We start from the raw sequence: 16085 nt of genomic DNA, 5'->3' as shown, positions 1-16085 counted from the left end.
AATAGTGTTTCTTTTTTTCAACTGACGTGAAAATATCCACGCAATAGGAAATATTACGACCAAAGTATTGTTGAACTCAAAGCAAGTACCGGTGGCATGTTACGAGGTATCGGGGGATCTTCTTTCTGTCTTTCGTACAACTTCTTGGTGCTCTCAACCTCTTTACCAAACTGCATAAGTGTTTTCATGTATTTTTCCCACAACTCCAGCTCAATTCCTTTGATTGCTTCAAATTTTTCGATTGTAGCAATTGCCTGTGGGGTCTAAAAACGAAAAACTAAAATTCTAAAGTGATTTAGATTGGAGTTTTAGTGTTAATGCGTTTTGTCCGGGCAACAGTCTTCGGACACAAGTTTTCAAACTAATTACCGAGAACTATTTAAAATTAAAATATACAGTCAATAAATCGAAATTAAATAAATGTATATGTGACGACAGAATGAAAAAAACTCCCAGGCAGGCTGTCGATCGCACGTCATATCGATATGCTTACATGTTAAAATTAGCAAAGCGATGCTTTTTTTTGTTTAGAAAAACATCCACCATCCGAGTCTACAGATCGCTTTGCTAATTTTAACATCTTAGCATAACTAGTCAATACTGCAGACGTAGATGTTTTTCCGATCAAAGTTAATTCCTTTGTCCAGATTTTGATACAACCGACTTAAATTAATTGCATGGTAGGAAGAAAAACCAAAACTAACCGATACATTTCTGGTGAAATACTGCTCTACCAGGCCTTGAATTCCCTCTCTGATGCTGTCGACCTGACTGAGAAATTCTTCAAAGTCGGTACGAAATTCATGGCAACGGTGGTTCAGATGGTCGTATGACTTCTTTTTTACTGTTGCCACGATTGCCTTGTACTTGGCGGTATAGCTGTCCAGACCCTAGAGAAAGATACGATTTGATTCACAATACAAACTTCATTGACTTTGCCCAGTATAACTTTGAGTATAACTCATAATGACATCGAACACTGAAGAGGTCTATGTTGCAGTCACGACTATGATATATCATTGACAAAAACATGTTGCATCTTACATCAACTACTGCAAATTCGACTTCATGTCTTACCTGCAACCTAATGTTCGTTAGACAACTAAGATCCTCTAATGTAACGGCCATCTGGCGAATCTGCTTCAGCCGGCCGCAGAATGTATCGAACCTTTTGATGACAAAAAATTATTTGAACATGCCTATTTTTCTTCCTATAGGTCTCAATTTTACACTTTACACCTGAAACCAATTGCGTTTCGTAAAAAAAACATGATATTTTTGCCATGTTATTAATGATCACATCGACTGTTATAGGAAGATGCAAGTACAACTGCATACATTAAATTGGTTGTTAATAAGTATATCCTTCCAGCTACTATATTTCCAATTATCCGGTATACATATATGTTGTTAGACATAAATCCCAGCATATAAAAGCCCAAATGTGTGCATGCCTGAATTCGGTAAAATATTTTTTAAATATTCTTTGTTTTAGATACGTTTTTTCATATTCTTTGCTATGATAAACGGCACAATATATTAAACATGAAACTGTTATTTCAGCTGGGAGAACAAATAACTGCTGTAAAATCTTGGATTCTTTTTTACCTTCCGAAGATGTAGTTTTCGCTGAACTCAAACTGCGGTTCGTTCGGATTTTCCTGAAGCTTTCTCTTCGTTTTCTGGAAGCTATTCTGATATGCCTCGTTCAGTTTCATGCAATCGTCGATTCTCGAAATTAGCTCTGGCCTAAAGTAAAAAAGTGCGCTCAGGAAGTGTGATTGATTCAACCAACTTTAGGTCAAAAGCATACACTTTTAAACCCATCAAAAAATCTTAAAACGTTAATCAATCCATTTCGATCTGAAAAAACCTGGAACCGAAGGTATATGTGTGACGAAAAAATTCAGTCATTTTGGGCCACCTTTCGTGGTTCCATATCTTGCTCACGTCCTGGTACATGTACGCCTTCGACGTCGTCACCATTTGGTTCGTGATTTTCACAAATAGTGACGTCATCCTTTCGGAGGTGTTGTAGAACTGCGAGACGCTGTATATCATCTTTACGTTGTTTAGCAAACTGGGAACGTGCTCTGGAACGTAGCACAGTAAGTATTTTTCAGATGCAATAATACTTTTGGCCATTATTGAGTTCACGAAATTATTTTTTGCATGTTAGAAATTTACGTTGAAACAAATGCACGTCCTCGTTTCAATGTCGTCAAAAAACAATGTGTTAACCGACGTAACATTTATATGTTCTTCGCCTAATTTTTTTCAGTGCCACAAGTACTTCAGTACATTCTTAACATAACTTCTGTAGAATAATAATTACATGACACTGGGATATGTATAAAATATGATACCTATTAAGCTGGTGGGTGTGCACTTCACAAGGGGTCCAAAAAACTTATCCAGTGTGTAAAGATATCTCACGTTGTCTTTTGCTTCGTTTGTTGCATCGGTTATTTGAGCATCCTAAAATGACAAAAAACGTTACAAATCTCCAAAGCAGTAATCTCCAGGTAGTATATATAACCTATACCTCGTAGAAGTTACTTTAATGATTGCAGGCTTCAGTGTAAGCATTACAAAGTGATAATGTTAAACTCATATATAGTATCCTTTTTTATCATTTGCACGCAATAAAATAGATTGTCAGTCTATAGTACTTGAATCGTACATATAAACATGTATACGCTTATTATAGTTAAAAGATGCAGATATATATATATACACTGTTCAATTTGAAGTCAAAAATCTGAAACTTTTGAAATGAATTGGTGTCAATAGTAGTAATGACAATGCTCAGTAAGGATAGATTCTGGAAAAATTAAGGAACTGTTTAGTATATTATAACTACGCTCTGGCTGGCTGTCGATGAAGAATTCGTTCCTTTGATCCAATATAGAAACTATTTCAATCGTGAGGCGGTCATTAGAGGGATGCATCTCACCAGCTCTTTCCATTTCTTAATGCTTTTGGACTTGAGGGCGTTTAAGGCGGCTGTGATTACTCGCACCCTGGGGTTACGTATCTCGCTCAGAAGGCAATCGAATCTAGCTGTTCGTTTCTTCCAATGATCGAGTTCGGCCGCGGGCCCAATGTCGTCGGCTTCGCATTGTATTTGTTCGCTCACCACAAGTATCTGGCACATGGGAACAGTAAAGGGAATCATTCACGAATTATCAGTTAAGCGAAATTTTCAACTTCAAAATTTCAAAAGTTTCAAAATGATACGAAAATCTCGTAACAAGTAGATATCTGGCATAGAAATTGTAGAAAAAATTAGTTCGGCAATTAAATTTGTTTAAGTTTCAACTTACTTGGTCAATTTCTTTCATCCAAATATCCAATTGTTTTTCCAAACCTTCAATAATTTGCGGGTCTGATCCTGCAAGATTATAAACAACAGCTGGTTTTATCTTCGCCTTTAATCCCTCAGTTTTCAACTTTTATTACCCAATGTGGCAAACTGCGCCGGTGGAACGGAAGTGATGTCAACGTTTACGTCAATATGAGTAAGCTTGATCTGTTGTTCCCTCACACTGGTTCGTGCGCTCCCCAGACACTCGATAAACTTTTCCATCTCTTCCAGAAATTTGCTTCGATGTTCATCAAGACGTTTACCGGTCAGTAGTCCCCAATTCTGCAGTGAGTATTACAAAAAAACGCGCACTGCGTAACTCGCAGTGGACAAAAACACGGAGTTATTTACACAAAGATATGTAAGTGGCGTTAAAAACAAAAACGATTTCATTCTCAGAATTTTTTTAAATGCAATCAATGTCGAATAGTCAAGCTTAAAGCTTTTCCTATTAAGCTTAAATCAACTATTACTATGCAACACACTAAAGACAATGTCAATCAGATTTATTAGAATTTTTTGGAGTCATTTTTAAAGTGTTTCCCAACCGGTGGTACGCGACGGCATTCCAGGTGCTACGTGAGCACATTTTAGTAATTTTCAGGTATAGTTCGAATTTAAAAATCGTAAGTGATCTGAAAATGTTTGTTACTTCATACCCTAGCTTATTTTGTAACATTCAACTGGGTGGTGCGGGTCGAAATTGTTTTACCTGCAAGTGGTACCCAACCACAAAAAGATTGGGAATCACTGTTTTACAGTTAACAGTCATTCATTAATAAACTTACAGTTGTGGCTTTCAATGCAGGCATTATGATCCTAGAAAGATAAAACTCGATTCCGCCGAGCAAATCGCCGTTTTCCACTTCAAAATATCCGAAATAAACGTCCTTATGCACGTTATCAGGCTTAATAGGCTTTTCATTGAAATGACGCACGAAGAAAAAGCAATGTCCAAGCAAAGGCTGAAATATAAAGATTTACAAACGAACTTTATTTATCAATTGTAATGTTGTATAAAGCTTATGTTTTATGAGTGCATGATAATTAGGAACTTTGGTTGATATCAAATAATACCTCTTCTTGAGCATTTGTTAGGAACAAATACTTCCCTTGTTTTTCAGTCTTCAGCGAACTTGCGTTAGAAGGCTGCAGTGAAACTGTTCCGCTTTCTCCTGATACAAACATACTACATCAAGTTGCACGAATGTACGTAACACGTAAGATGTTTAACCAAAAACTGCCTGCAATACGTCACGCCTCTACTTGGTGTACAGCCCTTTGTGTGCACATGTAAGCTTAACTCACAGCAGGGCTCCCGGCATCGGCTTTGCCGTGAACCGCTACCGGTCCATTTAGTAAAAAACAGAATTTATGGCCCTGATTTAAGGTTGCAACACTTCATGTACCTTAAATTGACACAGTTAGGCCGCCCTGCAAAACAGTGCCCGTATTAAACGGCAAAGAATGCTACAAACCCCTTCATTACACCATATCTGACTTACAAAGTACAGTCAACAGTTATAATTCCAAACCTAACACGAGCACACTTCCTTCTTGTAGAAAAACCTACAAGATACATATTACCAGAAGGCCATACAGCGACTTACCTTGCGGTGGGCGTCTGGAGGCATGGTGTCCTGTGGGCTTTTTGCCTTGTCTGTACCAATTAGGAGGTTGAGTTTGATAAAACATAATAAGCGTTCTTTTGCCGTCGACACGGAAAAACTCCTCGAAGTAAAAAAACTGCACAAAGTAAATCATTTGTTGTGGGTAGAAGATTACATTGTATTGTAAGTTCCATGGATTTAACTGCATTTTCGAGCGTAATTGTCGACGATTGTTATAACGATAATAACAATCGGTAATAATAATAAATCGCGTAAGTTAGAATTTGCAATAAACATTATTGCAAAACAACAATCACGTTAGAATACCCAGAATATTTTGTAGAACCAGTTTAATCACTTGCACTTACATTTGGATCTTTTAATAATATATTCTCCACCTCGTAGTGCTCCATGTCCAGCACACTGCCAATCTACACACAAACGTTGAAACACATTTTCTTTTAGACACTGAAAGGTATCGCACCAACACAAAACCTGGCCACAAATATAGTGATGCCTCTCATCGCACTTGCTCCCACTTGTGGTCGCTGCCATGCTTAACCTTTTATGAGATTTGCTTCCAATATTAAACGTATTCCATGTAAATTCTGCGCTCCATGACTTCGAATAAACAAAGATATAGTAGGAAGGAAGAGACTGTGTCGCACACTGGGTGCAAACAGTTGTTGAAGAACGGAGGAACGACTGTCGGAGCGTGTTGGACAATGGATACTTGACGTGAATAAGTGTCAGTGAAAGCACTTGCCGAATTTGTTCTTGTAGCGGAACGAGTGATTGGCCAGAGCAAAACGAAATAGTGCTTTCACAAACGCTGAAATGTAAAGATTTATGAAACGCACAACCAATATTTCGTGAATACACTTCAACATGACAGAAATTTGTCCGCGTTGTGCAGCCTTCTTCTGCCTTAAAGCTGTATTTTATAAACAAACAAATGTCTAAAATTTGAATATTCAGGTAATGGTGAATGTACAAACCTTTATTCTTCATTATACCTTTGGTTCTTAATCTGTTTTCTCTCATTTCCCACTTTCAATTTAAAAGGAGTCCTTTTTTCCACTAATATTTAAGCTTTTTTGCTTGGAATTTTATTATTGCATGTACAGTATATCAGTTACTTTTATAACATTTTTAAAGGCTTTGCATGACCAATTGCCAATAAGTATATGATACACAGTTTATACAGAACATAACAACTACTTGTGTATATTTTGGTGCAGTCTAATTACCCACCTACAACCTCATATTTTCCAACTGGTGGGAAATTTTAGACTGGTTAAGATTAAGAACAACTGCTGTATAAATTTTAAAAAAATGCATCCATAATTCGAATTTGTACGAACACACATCAGCTGAGTCAATTGTAGCATTAAATATTTTAGGAGATTGTAAAAAAAATACATATTGCGGCAGATGAAATAATGTAAAAAGTAAATTAACATTAAAATTAACAAAATAAAATGTTCGTTCAGTTAAAATAGTTTGCAATGCAAATAAAAGTAAGAATAATGCGCATTTGAAAGCTGCAAGGTTTAATTTTTGTTGGAGAAAACATTCCAGTCATCCGTTTTACTCGAAACATGTGAGTTCGTGTTTACAATTTGCTTCAACAGATTAAAGTATTTTATTCTAAGCTTGTGTGAAAAGTAAAACAAATATGGAACAGGGAATAATGTGAGTAGGTTTTTTTCAATATATGCCGCGTTTTTTAATAATCTATTGTGTCTCAGAAAGCCTAAAACGCAGAGGCACAAACGGATTTTGAAGGAACGTTTGCCCAAGATTCATGAAAATGATAAAAAATCCCTATTTATCCGTGGTGGAAACACAAGTGAACTTGTAACTTCTGCACTAAAAGACCTGGTATGTGAATTTTTGCTTGTTGGAAGTTCAAAAATATGTAATAAGTTGTACAAAAACATTTTTCAGTACTTGCTCAAAAAGCCCAATGCAATCCTTTTTCGAAAAAGAAATATTACCAGACCTTTCGAAGATGCAACAAGCATTGAATTTTTGTCAAAAATGAATGATTCCTCTTTGTTTATGTTTGGTTCGCATTCCAAGAAAAGGCCTCACAACCTCGTGATAGGTAAACAAGAATTTTTATAAGTTTATATCCAAAATATTAATTTATCACCATGTCATGTGCTTCAAATAAATTTGTGTTTGTCTAAAAGGCAGGACATTTGATAACCAGCTATTGGATATGATTGAATTAGGCATTGAAAATTTCCAATCACTCGAAAGTATCAAGGTAAGCCTGTATTTCGTAGCCACTATGTATATTCAGTTTGTTCTTCTCATTGCTTGGCATCAGCTGTATCAGCCAATATAAAAGGTCTGAATAATGTAACCCTGTAGATCCAGGTGCTTGGGAGCTGAATCTGTAACAAAGGAGTGCCAATGGCAACCACAAATTTTACTGCAATAAAGATTTGACCTAGGGCTTTTGTACATAGGGTAATAAATGTCCATTGGCTACGAAACCTTGTCTTATATTTGCGGGCCCAGAATTCGAAACAGATGAAGAGCTACGGAAATTACAGTCATTACTCACTGATTTTTTTCGAGGGCCTGTTATAAAAAATATTAGACTTTCAGGTACGAATTTTATCAATACAAGGGAAACTCAACTCTGTGATATAAAGAAAACTTTGTTTTCCAGGTTTAGAACATGTTTTGCAGTTCACTGCTAATGATGGAAGAGTGTTTTTGAGAAGTTACCGGTAAAACCACAGTATTAACATATACTATTTATTGTTCTTCTGTGCATTCAGGGTATCATAGGAAGTTTAAAAACTTATATTTTGATGTAATCCTAAGGACCAAACTAATTCGTTAAAAAACAAAAAAAAATCCTGAGATATAACACAGCGAAACATCATTATTTGCCATCGGATTTTTAAATATTAGTTATATACATCAATATACCCCTACCATTTTCTTGCATCAATAGGGTTGCACTTAAGAAATCTGGAACAAGGACACCAAGAATTGAGCTTGAGAATATGGGACCAAACATGGATCTGGTCGTAAGGAGGACACACATAGCGTCGGAAGATCTTTACAAAAAAGCATGTCGCAAGCCAAAGGGGGCAAAGGTATGCAAAATGTTTGCATGGCTCAATAATTTATCTTAGGTTGTCATCGCTAATAATTGGATATGAACCTATATTGCCATGATTTTTGGTGTGCAACTAATAACAATGGTTAATAATAATGATCCAGCTAGGCTGCAATGCCTGTAAACCTAGTGATAACGATACTATATATTTAAACTTCGCAGCCTAAGAAGGTTAAGAATGTGTCCGGCGACATGTTCGGAACGAAGCGGGGTCGCATCCACATGACGTCACAAGACCTAGGTGGTCTGCAAACTCGCAAGATGAAGGCTCTCAAGCGAAGTCTCGACGAAAAAAGGGCATCCAAAAAGTCTACAAAGCGACGGAAAACTTGACAATTTTGATTGGGGTGTTTTTGTATTGTGCTCACTTCGAAACAGGCTAACTACGCCGGGTAGCCAAGATGCTTGACAAGCGAATAAAAAGGCAAACTAGCCTCCCATAAATGCCCATATTCATCTCTTGCTTTGCATGCTGCAGACAGTTCCGATTTGAACTACAGTCAATGTGGCAAAGCAATATGTTTTTTACTACACAGGGATTCGAATGCAGGTTTTCCTAGCCACGAATCCCGTCAGTTGCGGCCGTCACCTAGCAGGAATTTTGGAGACCCCGGGTGTTTGGAAAGTGCGATTCGTTACACCGGTAGTAAGGATTACCAGTTAGGCCTGTTGTTACGACAGACATTTGAGGTTTTACGCGTGTTTCTAAAACGATTGGGTTCTTTTTGCTAAAAGCAACAGGCAATCATGGCGGAAGTACATTGAACATATTTCAGCTATGATGACGTCAAGTCTCGCTGGTGAAAGTTGAAATTTTTTTCGGCTTAATGGCTGTACGGTGCTCAGAAAAGAACGCAGACTTGGAAATATACAGATAAGATGGGTGATGGGTTTGCGCTTCGTTCATATTTTCTGTAAAATCCTATTTTTGACAATTCGCAGAGCAATGTTTTGTGACAAGATTACACTTCTGCTGATGCCGCCAGGCAAAAAGGCATTCACCTTCTGGCAAAAATAACCTGGTGTTTCTTCTTTCATCAGGGTTTAATTACACTTGAAAACAGAAGGTCAGCTTTATTGTAAATTGCACTTCCATTTTACTGCGAATCTTCCACCCCCTACGAATTTAAAGAGCTGTACCTCAAACTGGTCTGCTCATTAGCTTGAAAGTTAAGCCATGGACCTATTGCTAATTCAACATGTAAGCCTCAAAGAATATACTCTTTACATGACCGATATGTACTTGAATTTCTTACAAACATTACAGCCATTAGATCACTTGGATTTTACGGTTTGGAATCATTTTGTATTGGGATAATCGCGACTTTTATATACTGATGACGATTCGCAACACAACGACAACACAGAGCGCGAACAGGGGTAACATATCTCTCAATACGCTTTGGGAAACTTCTTGGCGCCTGTGTAATCGCTGACGTCACCACTGCGTCATGTCACTGATTCGGGGAGAGCAGCGGGGGGCGATTCGGTCCTTGGAATAACATGAAGGTGGGAGCGATAAAGGGCCACACAAACGGTATACATACACATAACAACATACGGCGCAGGAATCGATGCATATAAATGAATGTGGCGCTCTTATTGTGGGGCGGCAAAAGGGCTAAAATCAAGCGGCGGAAAGCGAGGAGCGAGCATTCGTAATGGCGGTTTGTGAGCCGGAGCGGAAAGTAAGGATGCAGCGGTAGAAGAGTAAAAACTATTCTTGCGACACCGCTGTCACGTTGGACAAACGGGTTTTCTGGGAAAACTATAGACCGCGGCACACACACAAGACACCAGCTTGATATGGGGCGGTGGTGCTCTTGTTACAATTATTCTGTATATACGTGGTTGATGAAGTAAATGCAAAATGCGGCAACGAAACCGCAGATATAAATTATGTTTAAATGCAGTAAATTTTAATTGGCGAGCGCAAAAAATATGCAAAACAAAGTTAAAATCGTAAAGCGCTGCCGAGTAATAATCAACCACATTACAATTTACACACAAGTGTAATAAAATTTCCAGACATTCAAACCGAAAGCAAGCCAAAGAATGAAAAAACCATAGGGTTAGTGCAAGGCATGCAAGTATAAACACTGACGATCATGCAACGCTGTTTGTTTTGTTAAAAGCGCCAGCAGTTCGACAAAACATCGAACATTTTGCTGGGCCCTGCTGCGCGAGTTTGTACAGTTTGTATTTTGAAGTCAACGGAAGCCGATCGTTCCGCAATCGCAAAACAGCGGTAATGAGTAAGCTTTCAACATGATAATGTACACACGGTTAATGGGATAAACAATAAACGTAAAGCAATCCATGCAATGATACAAACAACGCCTACTAACAGGCGTATACCGCATGCCAGGAGCTGAAAATGATAATAAAGGTGTGGGGTTATTGTGTTTTGTGACAGTGATGACGAACACTGACAACAAACTCTAGGTCAAAACTTCATGCAACCGGGACATCCCCGGGTTAAACCCAAAACACGTCAAGGGCTAATGGTTAAACTTAAAACGGGCCCATGCACATTCGATACTCACGTGGACTGTGCGCATGTCCGCCGGGTGGCGCACGCGAGTAATGAAATGTACATTATTTTTTGTGTGTGTTTGCATGGGGTGTGGCCTGTGTGGGCTCAATGGGCCGCGCGTTCAAGTAAATGGCCCCAAGAAGGCAAGCTAGTCTAGGTAGCTGCCTCCATCTGTGAATGCACAAAAGCAGTAAGGTGAAAACAATGAATTTATCAATATTTAATCTGGTAGAAGTAAGGTCAATAATCGCATCATCGAGTTCAAACAGATACCTCTATGTCACTAAAACACATTATCTGTATGTGTGCCCATACAACTGTAATGTCCTTAAGTATGTTTAAAATCAATAATTAACATAAGACAAGAATGGGTCGATACTCAATTACATTGCGTGATTGCAGTGTTTTTAAAGAAGCCTAAGCAATAGCTTCATAACATGTTATAAATTACTATTTTTCTACAGAAACAAATCAAATGGGTCTTTTTTCGAATTATCCGTCGATTTTGCCACTGTGGGAGTGGAGAAAATATCAAACGGGTCCACAGCTGGGGCGGGGGGAGATGGGCCAACAGGCGTGGTTTGCGGGGCGTCAAACAAACCGAAAGGGTCGGTTTGAATGGGAACTGCGGGTTCCACCGGTTTACTATTAACTGCTGGCTGGCTTGGGGCCAAAAAGTCACCAAAACCATTTAGGAGATCGGCGGAAGCGGTGGGAGCCTCTTGGGCTGGCTGCAGTAGCAATGAGTCAAGGTAATTTGAAGGCTTTACTGTTTCGGGAGATTTTTCAAGGTCGAAGGGATAGTTGAAATGTGGCTTATTGATATCGTCATCGTCGCTGCTAGAGTCGCTCTTACCTGCTTCTTGAGCCACGGCCGCTCCTCCGTTTTCAGTCACTGCAGCAGGTTTTTCAACGGTTTGTCCTGCATAAGAGTCCTGGTTTTCTCCCTCCGGGGAATCTGGCATCCCGTTAGTGGTGACTTCTTCACTGCGGAGGAGATGATCTTCAATAATAGGATCCGCAGGTCTTCTTTCCTCCTGTTCCGGTTGATCATACTCCTCTGTTGCGGGTGCAGGCTCCTCCGCTTGCGGCTCCTCCGTAGGAGCAGCCTGTTCTTCTTGATCCCCCTCTTCAGTTTTCAGAAAGTGATCTTCAATGACGATATTTTCTCTGAACTCTTCTTCTTGTGCAGATTGATCTTGTGCTGGCGTATCTTCTGCAACGTATTCCTGCTCTGGCTCTTGCGCTGGAGTTGCATCCGCTACGTACTCCTGCTCAGGTTCCTGTGAAAAAATTAGGGTTTATGTAACTAGATGTAACTGTACGTGGTCTTATCTGTCATGTAGTTTACTTTACTATACGCGTTTAGTTATAAAAAGGTATCTAGCCGGTTGCGAAAATAAACCGATGCTAAGGGAACTGGAGCTCACCTGGACCGGTTCGTCCTGTGCTTTTGGTTCTTCTTCTGAAAACAAAATCATTGCCATTAGTAGTGTGTAAATGCAAAACTGATTCTCAATGCCGGTAATGTGTGGTGTTAAGCCGTGTGCAAATGATCACGGGTCCAAGTATGGCCTTGGTAATTGTGGTTCAGTCCGTCAATGCACGATCTCGTAAGCCTATTGTCTCAACTACAAATATTAAGCATAAGCGGGTGTTTTCATTTTACCTTGTAAGTGTCATTGAATCTAAACTAATCACGCCTTTACAACGCTTTAAAACAAAGCCACTGGATAAATTCATAAAAAAAAACTGCTTCAAAGTCATTTCATTGGAGACAAAAGTATAATGTATAACCACATAATGATACCTTGTTGTTCCTCTGGCTCTGGACTATCGGGAACAGCCACGCGAACAGGAGTAATAGCAGCAGCCTCTTCCTGTGCTGGCTCTTCTTGCTCCTGTGCCGGCTCTTCAGCGGGAGCCTGTAAACAACATGGCAATTCGTTAAAGATGATGGCAAGAAGTGTGCAAAAAGACTGTAACGCTAATTTTATGAGCAAAAATAAACTGAAAGAAAATTACCGAAGAAAAAATCCCAAACTAGGATGCTGCTGTTAATTGTTTCAAACACTGTTACGTTCACCATTAGTACTAGGAAATACTGACTAAGTGACATGAGGCTGTGTTTTTAGCATTATCAATTATCAGCAGCAGCTTGGGTTTGTCCAGCATAATCCTTCACTTACCTGGTTTTGATCCTTGTCTAGGAGATACTCGCCCTCTGTGTCTGACTCCGACTCAACGGCCGCAGACTCCTTGCTGTCGTCGTCGTATGAACGCTCCTATAAACAATATTAAATATTTAACACGGTAAGGGACCTGGTTTCGCCTTATAAAGCAACGTCTTGTGTTGCGGTTTCAAGGCAAAACACCCAGACTGAAATGCGGTTCGGCTGAGATGAACAGGATGTTGATCGTCGATGCTTTTATTAGCAGATAAAGCACGCTATTTGCTTGTTCAATTGTGGCTTAAGCAGCTTCACAATGGCAGGTGGAAAACTTACAAAAACAAAAAATACATCTCCGTCACTCGCCTACTTGCATATTCACACAAATACCGCAGTCCGCTAAGCAGAAGTGCTTTAAAATTTTAAACAAACGCCCAGGTACCGCCAATATATTGTATGCCGTGAAGCTCAGAACATACCTGTTTAATTTCTTTGTCACGGTTCACAGCCTCTTCTGCCTCTTGTCTGATATCAATCGGGGCCTTTCTTGGCGCCGCTTCCGGCTCGGCATCGTTTTGTTGCTCAAACATCTTCTTAGCAGAACTAGAAAAAAAAATATGGAACGTTTATTGCAATGTTGTTTCTTTCACTAAGGGGTAACTTGAGCAATGTAAAGTAATTTATTGGTATGAACGTCCGTTCTTTAAGGTCTCTTTAAAAGCAATGGCAACCGGATTGTAAAATTATCCACGTTGTATAAACTACTGGATTGTTTTGTTTCACTGTAGGGTAACTTTAGAATAAAATAATCTTAAAACAATGACTTGGTGTACATTATAACGCCCTTTATTTCAAAGCTCTACAAAAATATTAACAAACCTAAAGGCTTTATTTCCTTGTTTATTTCCTTGTTTTTTCCTTGTTGGAAAACTTACTTCAATCAAGCAACGTTATTTACGGGTCATTAGTCTACCTAAAAGTTGTATATTAAAGCTCTAGTTTCCTCACCCTAAATCAGAAGCTGGTACAATATCGGTGTCATCTCTAGTGCCCGCTGGTGGCGGACGCACCACCTCCCCTTGTGGCGTTTTCACAATTTCTGTCTGTTTCGGTGTGGTTGGTCTGAACACATTTTATCGTTAATTACAGCAAGAACAATGTGTACTTCTTTTTAATATTGCTAACTTATAAGCTACAAGAGAAAAAGTCTACAGGAATCAGCCTGTGCAAGTCGGTAATCGACGAATCTGTCCTTGCGAAACAATATTATATTCCTAGAACTCCAAAAGAGTAAAACACAATCAGCGCCAGTATAAGATCTTGATTCATAACATATTAATTTCGCCCATTGGCATCCTCAGTTTCTGTCTTTTCCAGGAATATAATATAAGTTGTAAACTATCAACAAATTCCATCGAAAAGAAAAACATTTTTCTTTTTCCAATTCTGGTCAAGCAAAATCAAAACAACCAACATCTTTCGAGGATAATTCGTCTTTCGTTAAGTGCAGTAACGTACATAATGCTTAGTGATTTAATGTGGCATTGGAAGCACGTCAGTAGCCATAGCCGGAAAAACGTATGCACGACTCGCTACTTGCCAAAACAAAGTAAACTTGGAAGCAATTTATCCCAGTGTCGTCGCTCCATTACACAAAAAAACATGACAAACACTTTGCAACGTGTCAAAACATTTCGCGCGAAAGCTTGTAAACAGGGGAAACGAAAGCATAGTCAAAATTGCATCATGCATAATTTAAAGCAGGTGGCTATAGTTACTTTTCTGGGGAGACGGCTCCACCGGCTTCAAACATCTTCTTGGTGTCCTTCATGTTTTGTGATAGCTCGTACTCGGGAACTTCCTTTTCTCCTGCCGCATTGACAACCTCCTAAGAAGGGAGGAATATGTTGTATATTATGTGTTATATACCTCTCTATTGAAACAATAGCTTTGTGCAGATAACTTACTGCCGGGGCCGCTTTAGGTTTGCCCTGTATCTTGTTGCGTGGTTGGTATCCCTTGTCCTTTGGAGCCTCAAACATAGCAGCGCGCGATTTGAGAAAATCGGCAGAGAGGCTGTATGCAGGCCTTTCCTTGGTGCCAGCTGTAGGAGGGCGTACCACACCTGTGCCCATACCTTATGTTAGTCGGGTATAATGGATGGTTATTGTGATGGAACAGGCAGCACATGCATTGGTCTAACGTGCAAAATGATGACAAATGGTGGGTGAAGAGACAAGTGCACAGAGCGTTCAAACAGGGCTGAGGTTGGCTGCTTGGAAAAGGTTGTTGTATGATGCGTTCACAAGCTTTTAACTATTTGAAACGAACAGCTATCTACTGCACATTGCGATCATTACTTCCATGATGGTTTTATAAAAGACTTTTACTTCATTGTGTAGAAACAAGCAATATCCTCAGACCTGTTTAATAACGTCTTGTACATTACTCCTAACTAGTGTATTGACAAAAGTTGGCTTATCGTGATAGGAAAAAGGGGATGCACCGCGCACACAAAACAGCAGGCCTGGCTTTGTTGCTTGGTTTAACTTTAAAGGCTAAACATACGAATTCCAATACATTGTTCGTGTCTCTACTTAGAAAGGCCAAAAACGAACATTAGCATTGTGTTTTTGTGATAGAAAAAGAACAGAAAATGAACAAAGAATCCAGGGCACTTTCTGGCAGTCCAGAAAGTCACGCGATGGAATGAGTGAAGGGAGCATGCAAGTGACACACGAACTACACGCAAAACACATGCCATCATCACATCGTTTCTTGCCTTGTTCTGAATCTAAAAAAACACAAGGCACATGGTTTGTATCAACGACGGGGTCACCACCATTAGTTTAATGACCAAGGGTTGTGTAAGGCTCGAGTATACCCTTCAACGAGTCATACAGCAGCCTTTGCCGTTGCTCAGCAACGACGCGACTTACAGGGAACCTAGGTGCTCACATTCGGTTATTGGGACTTGGTGTAACTTTGGCTATGTGTTTACATTAGGTATTCATTGAAAACAGTGGTAACTAAGCACAACAGATGTTGACCCATTATCGGCCGCAACACATAGTCTAAAAAAATATTCACAAAGGAATAACAATTTACAGAAACAGAAAGCGTCTCATGCAAATAACTGAATATAAAACTACACACAGCCGGTTAAGAATTAAGCTACTTGAAATCAATTTCAGCACAAATGCACAACTCTATTCAGGCTGCTGTGCCGAATGAAACCGGCTGTGCCAATGCGCTG

General features: G+C 39.3%; 3 protein-coding genes across 4 annotated transcripts in view; 1 reads left to right on the top strand and 2 right to left on the bottom strand.

Moving 5' to 3' along the window:
• LOC145909417 (dynein axonemal heavy chain 8-like) overlaps positions 1 to 5532 on the bottom strand; it is a 38775-nt gene extending 33243 nt beyond the window's left edge. The window contains exons 1-14 of the mRNA XM_082996809.1: positions 5473 to 5532; positions 5346 to 5408; positions 4978 to 5113; positions 4445 to 4542; positions 4156 to 4332; positions 3463 to 3649; positions 3327 to 3394; positions 2957 to 3148; positions 2367 to 2478; positions 1925 to 2093; positions 1609 to 1749; positions 1078 to 1168; positions 705 to 890; positions 90 to 263 (exon numbers count right to left, since the gene is read on the bottom strand). Of these exons, the coding sequence (XP_082852935.1) occupies positions 90 to 263; positions 705 to 890; positions 1078 to 1168; positions 1609 to 1749; positions 1925 to 2093; positions 2367 to 2478; positions 2957 to 3148; positions 3327 to 3394; positions 3463 to 3649; positions 4156 to 4332; positions 4445 to 4542; positions 4978 to 5113; positions 5346 to 5408; positions 5473 to 5532 (1854 nt within the window). The remainder of the gene's footprint in view (positions 1 to 89; positions 264 to 704; positions 891 to 1077; positions 1169 to 1608; positions 1750 to 1924; positions 2094 to 2366; positions 2479 to 2956; positions 3149 to 3326; positions 3395 to 3462; positions 3650 to 4155; positions 4333 to 4444; positions 4543 to 4977; positions 5114 to 5345; positions 5409 to 5472) is intronic.
• A 1040-nt stretch (positions 5533 to 6572) lies between these two features.
• Positions 6573 to 8591, top strand: LOC145909760 (ribosome production factor 2 homolog). The gene is made up of 8 exons (XM_082997112.1): positions 6573 to 6672; positions 6729 to 6861; positions 6928 to 7087; positions 7176 to 7252; positions 7458 to 7599; positions 7664 to 7724; positions 7955 to 8099; positions 8285 to 8591. Exons 1-8 carry the CDS (start codon positions 6656 to 6658, stop codon positions 8453 to 8455), a joined length of 906 nt encoding a protein of 301 aa, XP_082853238.1. The 5' UTR covers positions 6573 to 6655; the 3' UTR covers positions 8456 to 8591.
• Positions 8592 to 9406: 815 nt separating this feature from the next.
• Positions 9407 to 16085, bottom strand: part of LOC145909759 (uncharacterized) — a 33567-nt gene continuing 26888 nt past the window's right edge. The window contains exons 14-22 of one of the 2 annotated variants that reach the window (XM_082997110.1): positions 14797 to 14966; positions 14608 to 14717; positions 13838 to 13951; positions 13309 to 13432; positions 12848 to 12943; positions 12469 to 12583; positions 12089 to 12123; positions 11515 to 11941; positions 9407 to 10829 (exon numbers count right to left, since the gene is read on the bottom strand). In XM_082997110.1, the coding sequence (XP_082853236.1) occupies positions 10807 to 10829; positions 11515 to 11941; positions 12089 to 12123; positions 12469 to 12583; positions 12848 to 12943; positions 13309 to 13432; positions 13838 to 13951; positions 14608 to 14717; positions 14797 to 14966 (1214 nt within the window). In that variant the 3' untranslated portion in view covers positions 9407 to 10806. The remainder of the gene's footprint in view (positions 10830 to 11514; positions 11942 to 12088; positions 12124 to 12468; positions 12584 to 12847; positions 12944 to 13308; positions 13433 to 13837; positions 13952 to 14607; positions 14718 to 14796; positions 14967 to 16085) is intronic. The other variant, XM_082997111.1, reaches the window with a different exon arrangement.

Source organism: Ascidia mentula, chromosome 7 (genome assembly GCF_947561715.1).
Source record: "Ascidia mentula chromosome 7, kaAscMent1.1, whole genome shotgun sequence".
NCBI lineage: Eukaryota > Metazoa > Chordata > Ascidiacea > Phlebobranchia > Ascidiidae > Ascidia > Ascidia mentula.
This window is presented reverse-complemented; position numbering and strand designations above follow the sequence as displayed.

What these genes read in the sequence shown, in the direction of transcription:
- LOC145909760 (XM_082997112.1), top strand. An exon ending in AAAAAATATTAGACTTTCAG is followed by an intron (nt 7,600 to 7,663) that starts GTACGAATTTTA and finishes TTTGTTTTCCAG; the next exon opens with GTTTAGAACATGTTTTGCAG. An exon ending in GCAAGCCAAAGGGGGCAAAG is followed by an intron (nt 8,100 to 8,284) that starts GTATGCAAAATG and finishes TAAACTTCGCAG; the next exon opens with CCTAAGAAGGTTAAGAATGT.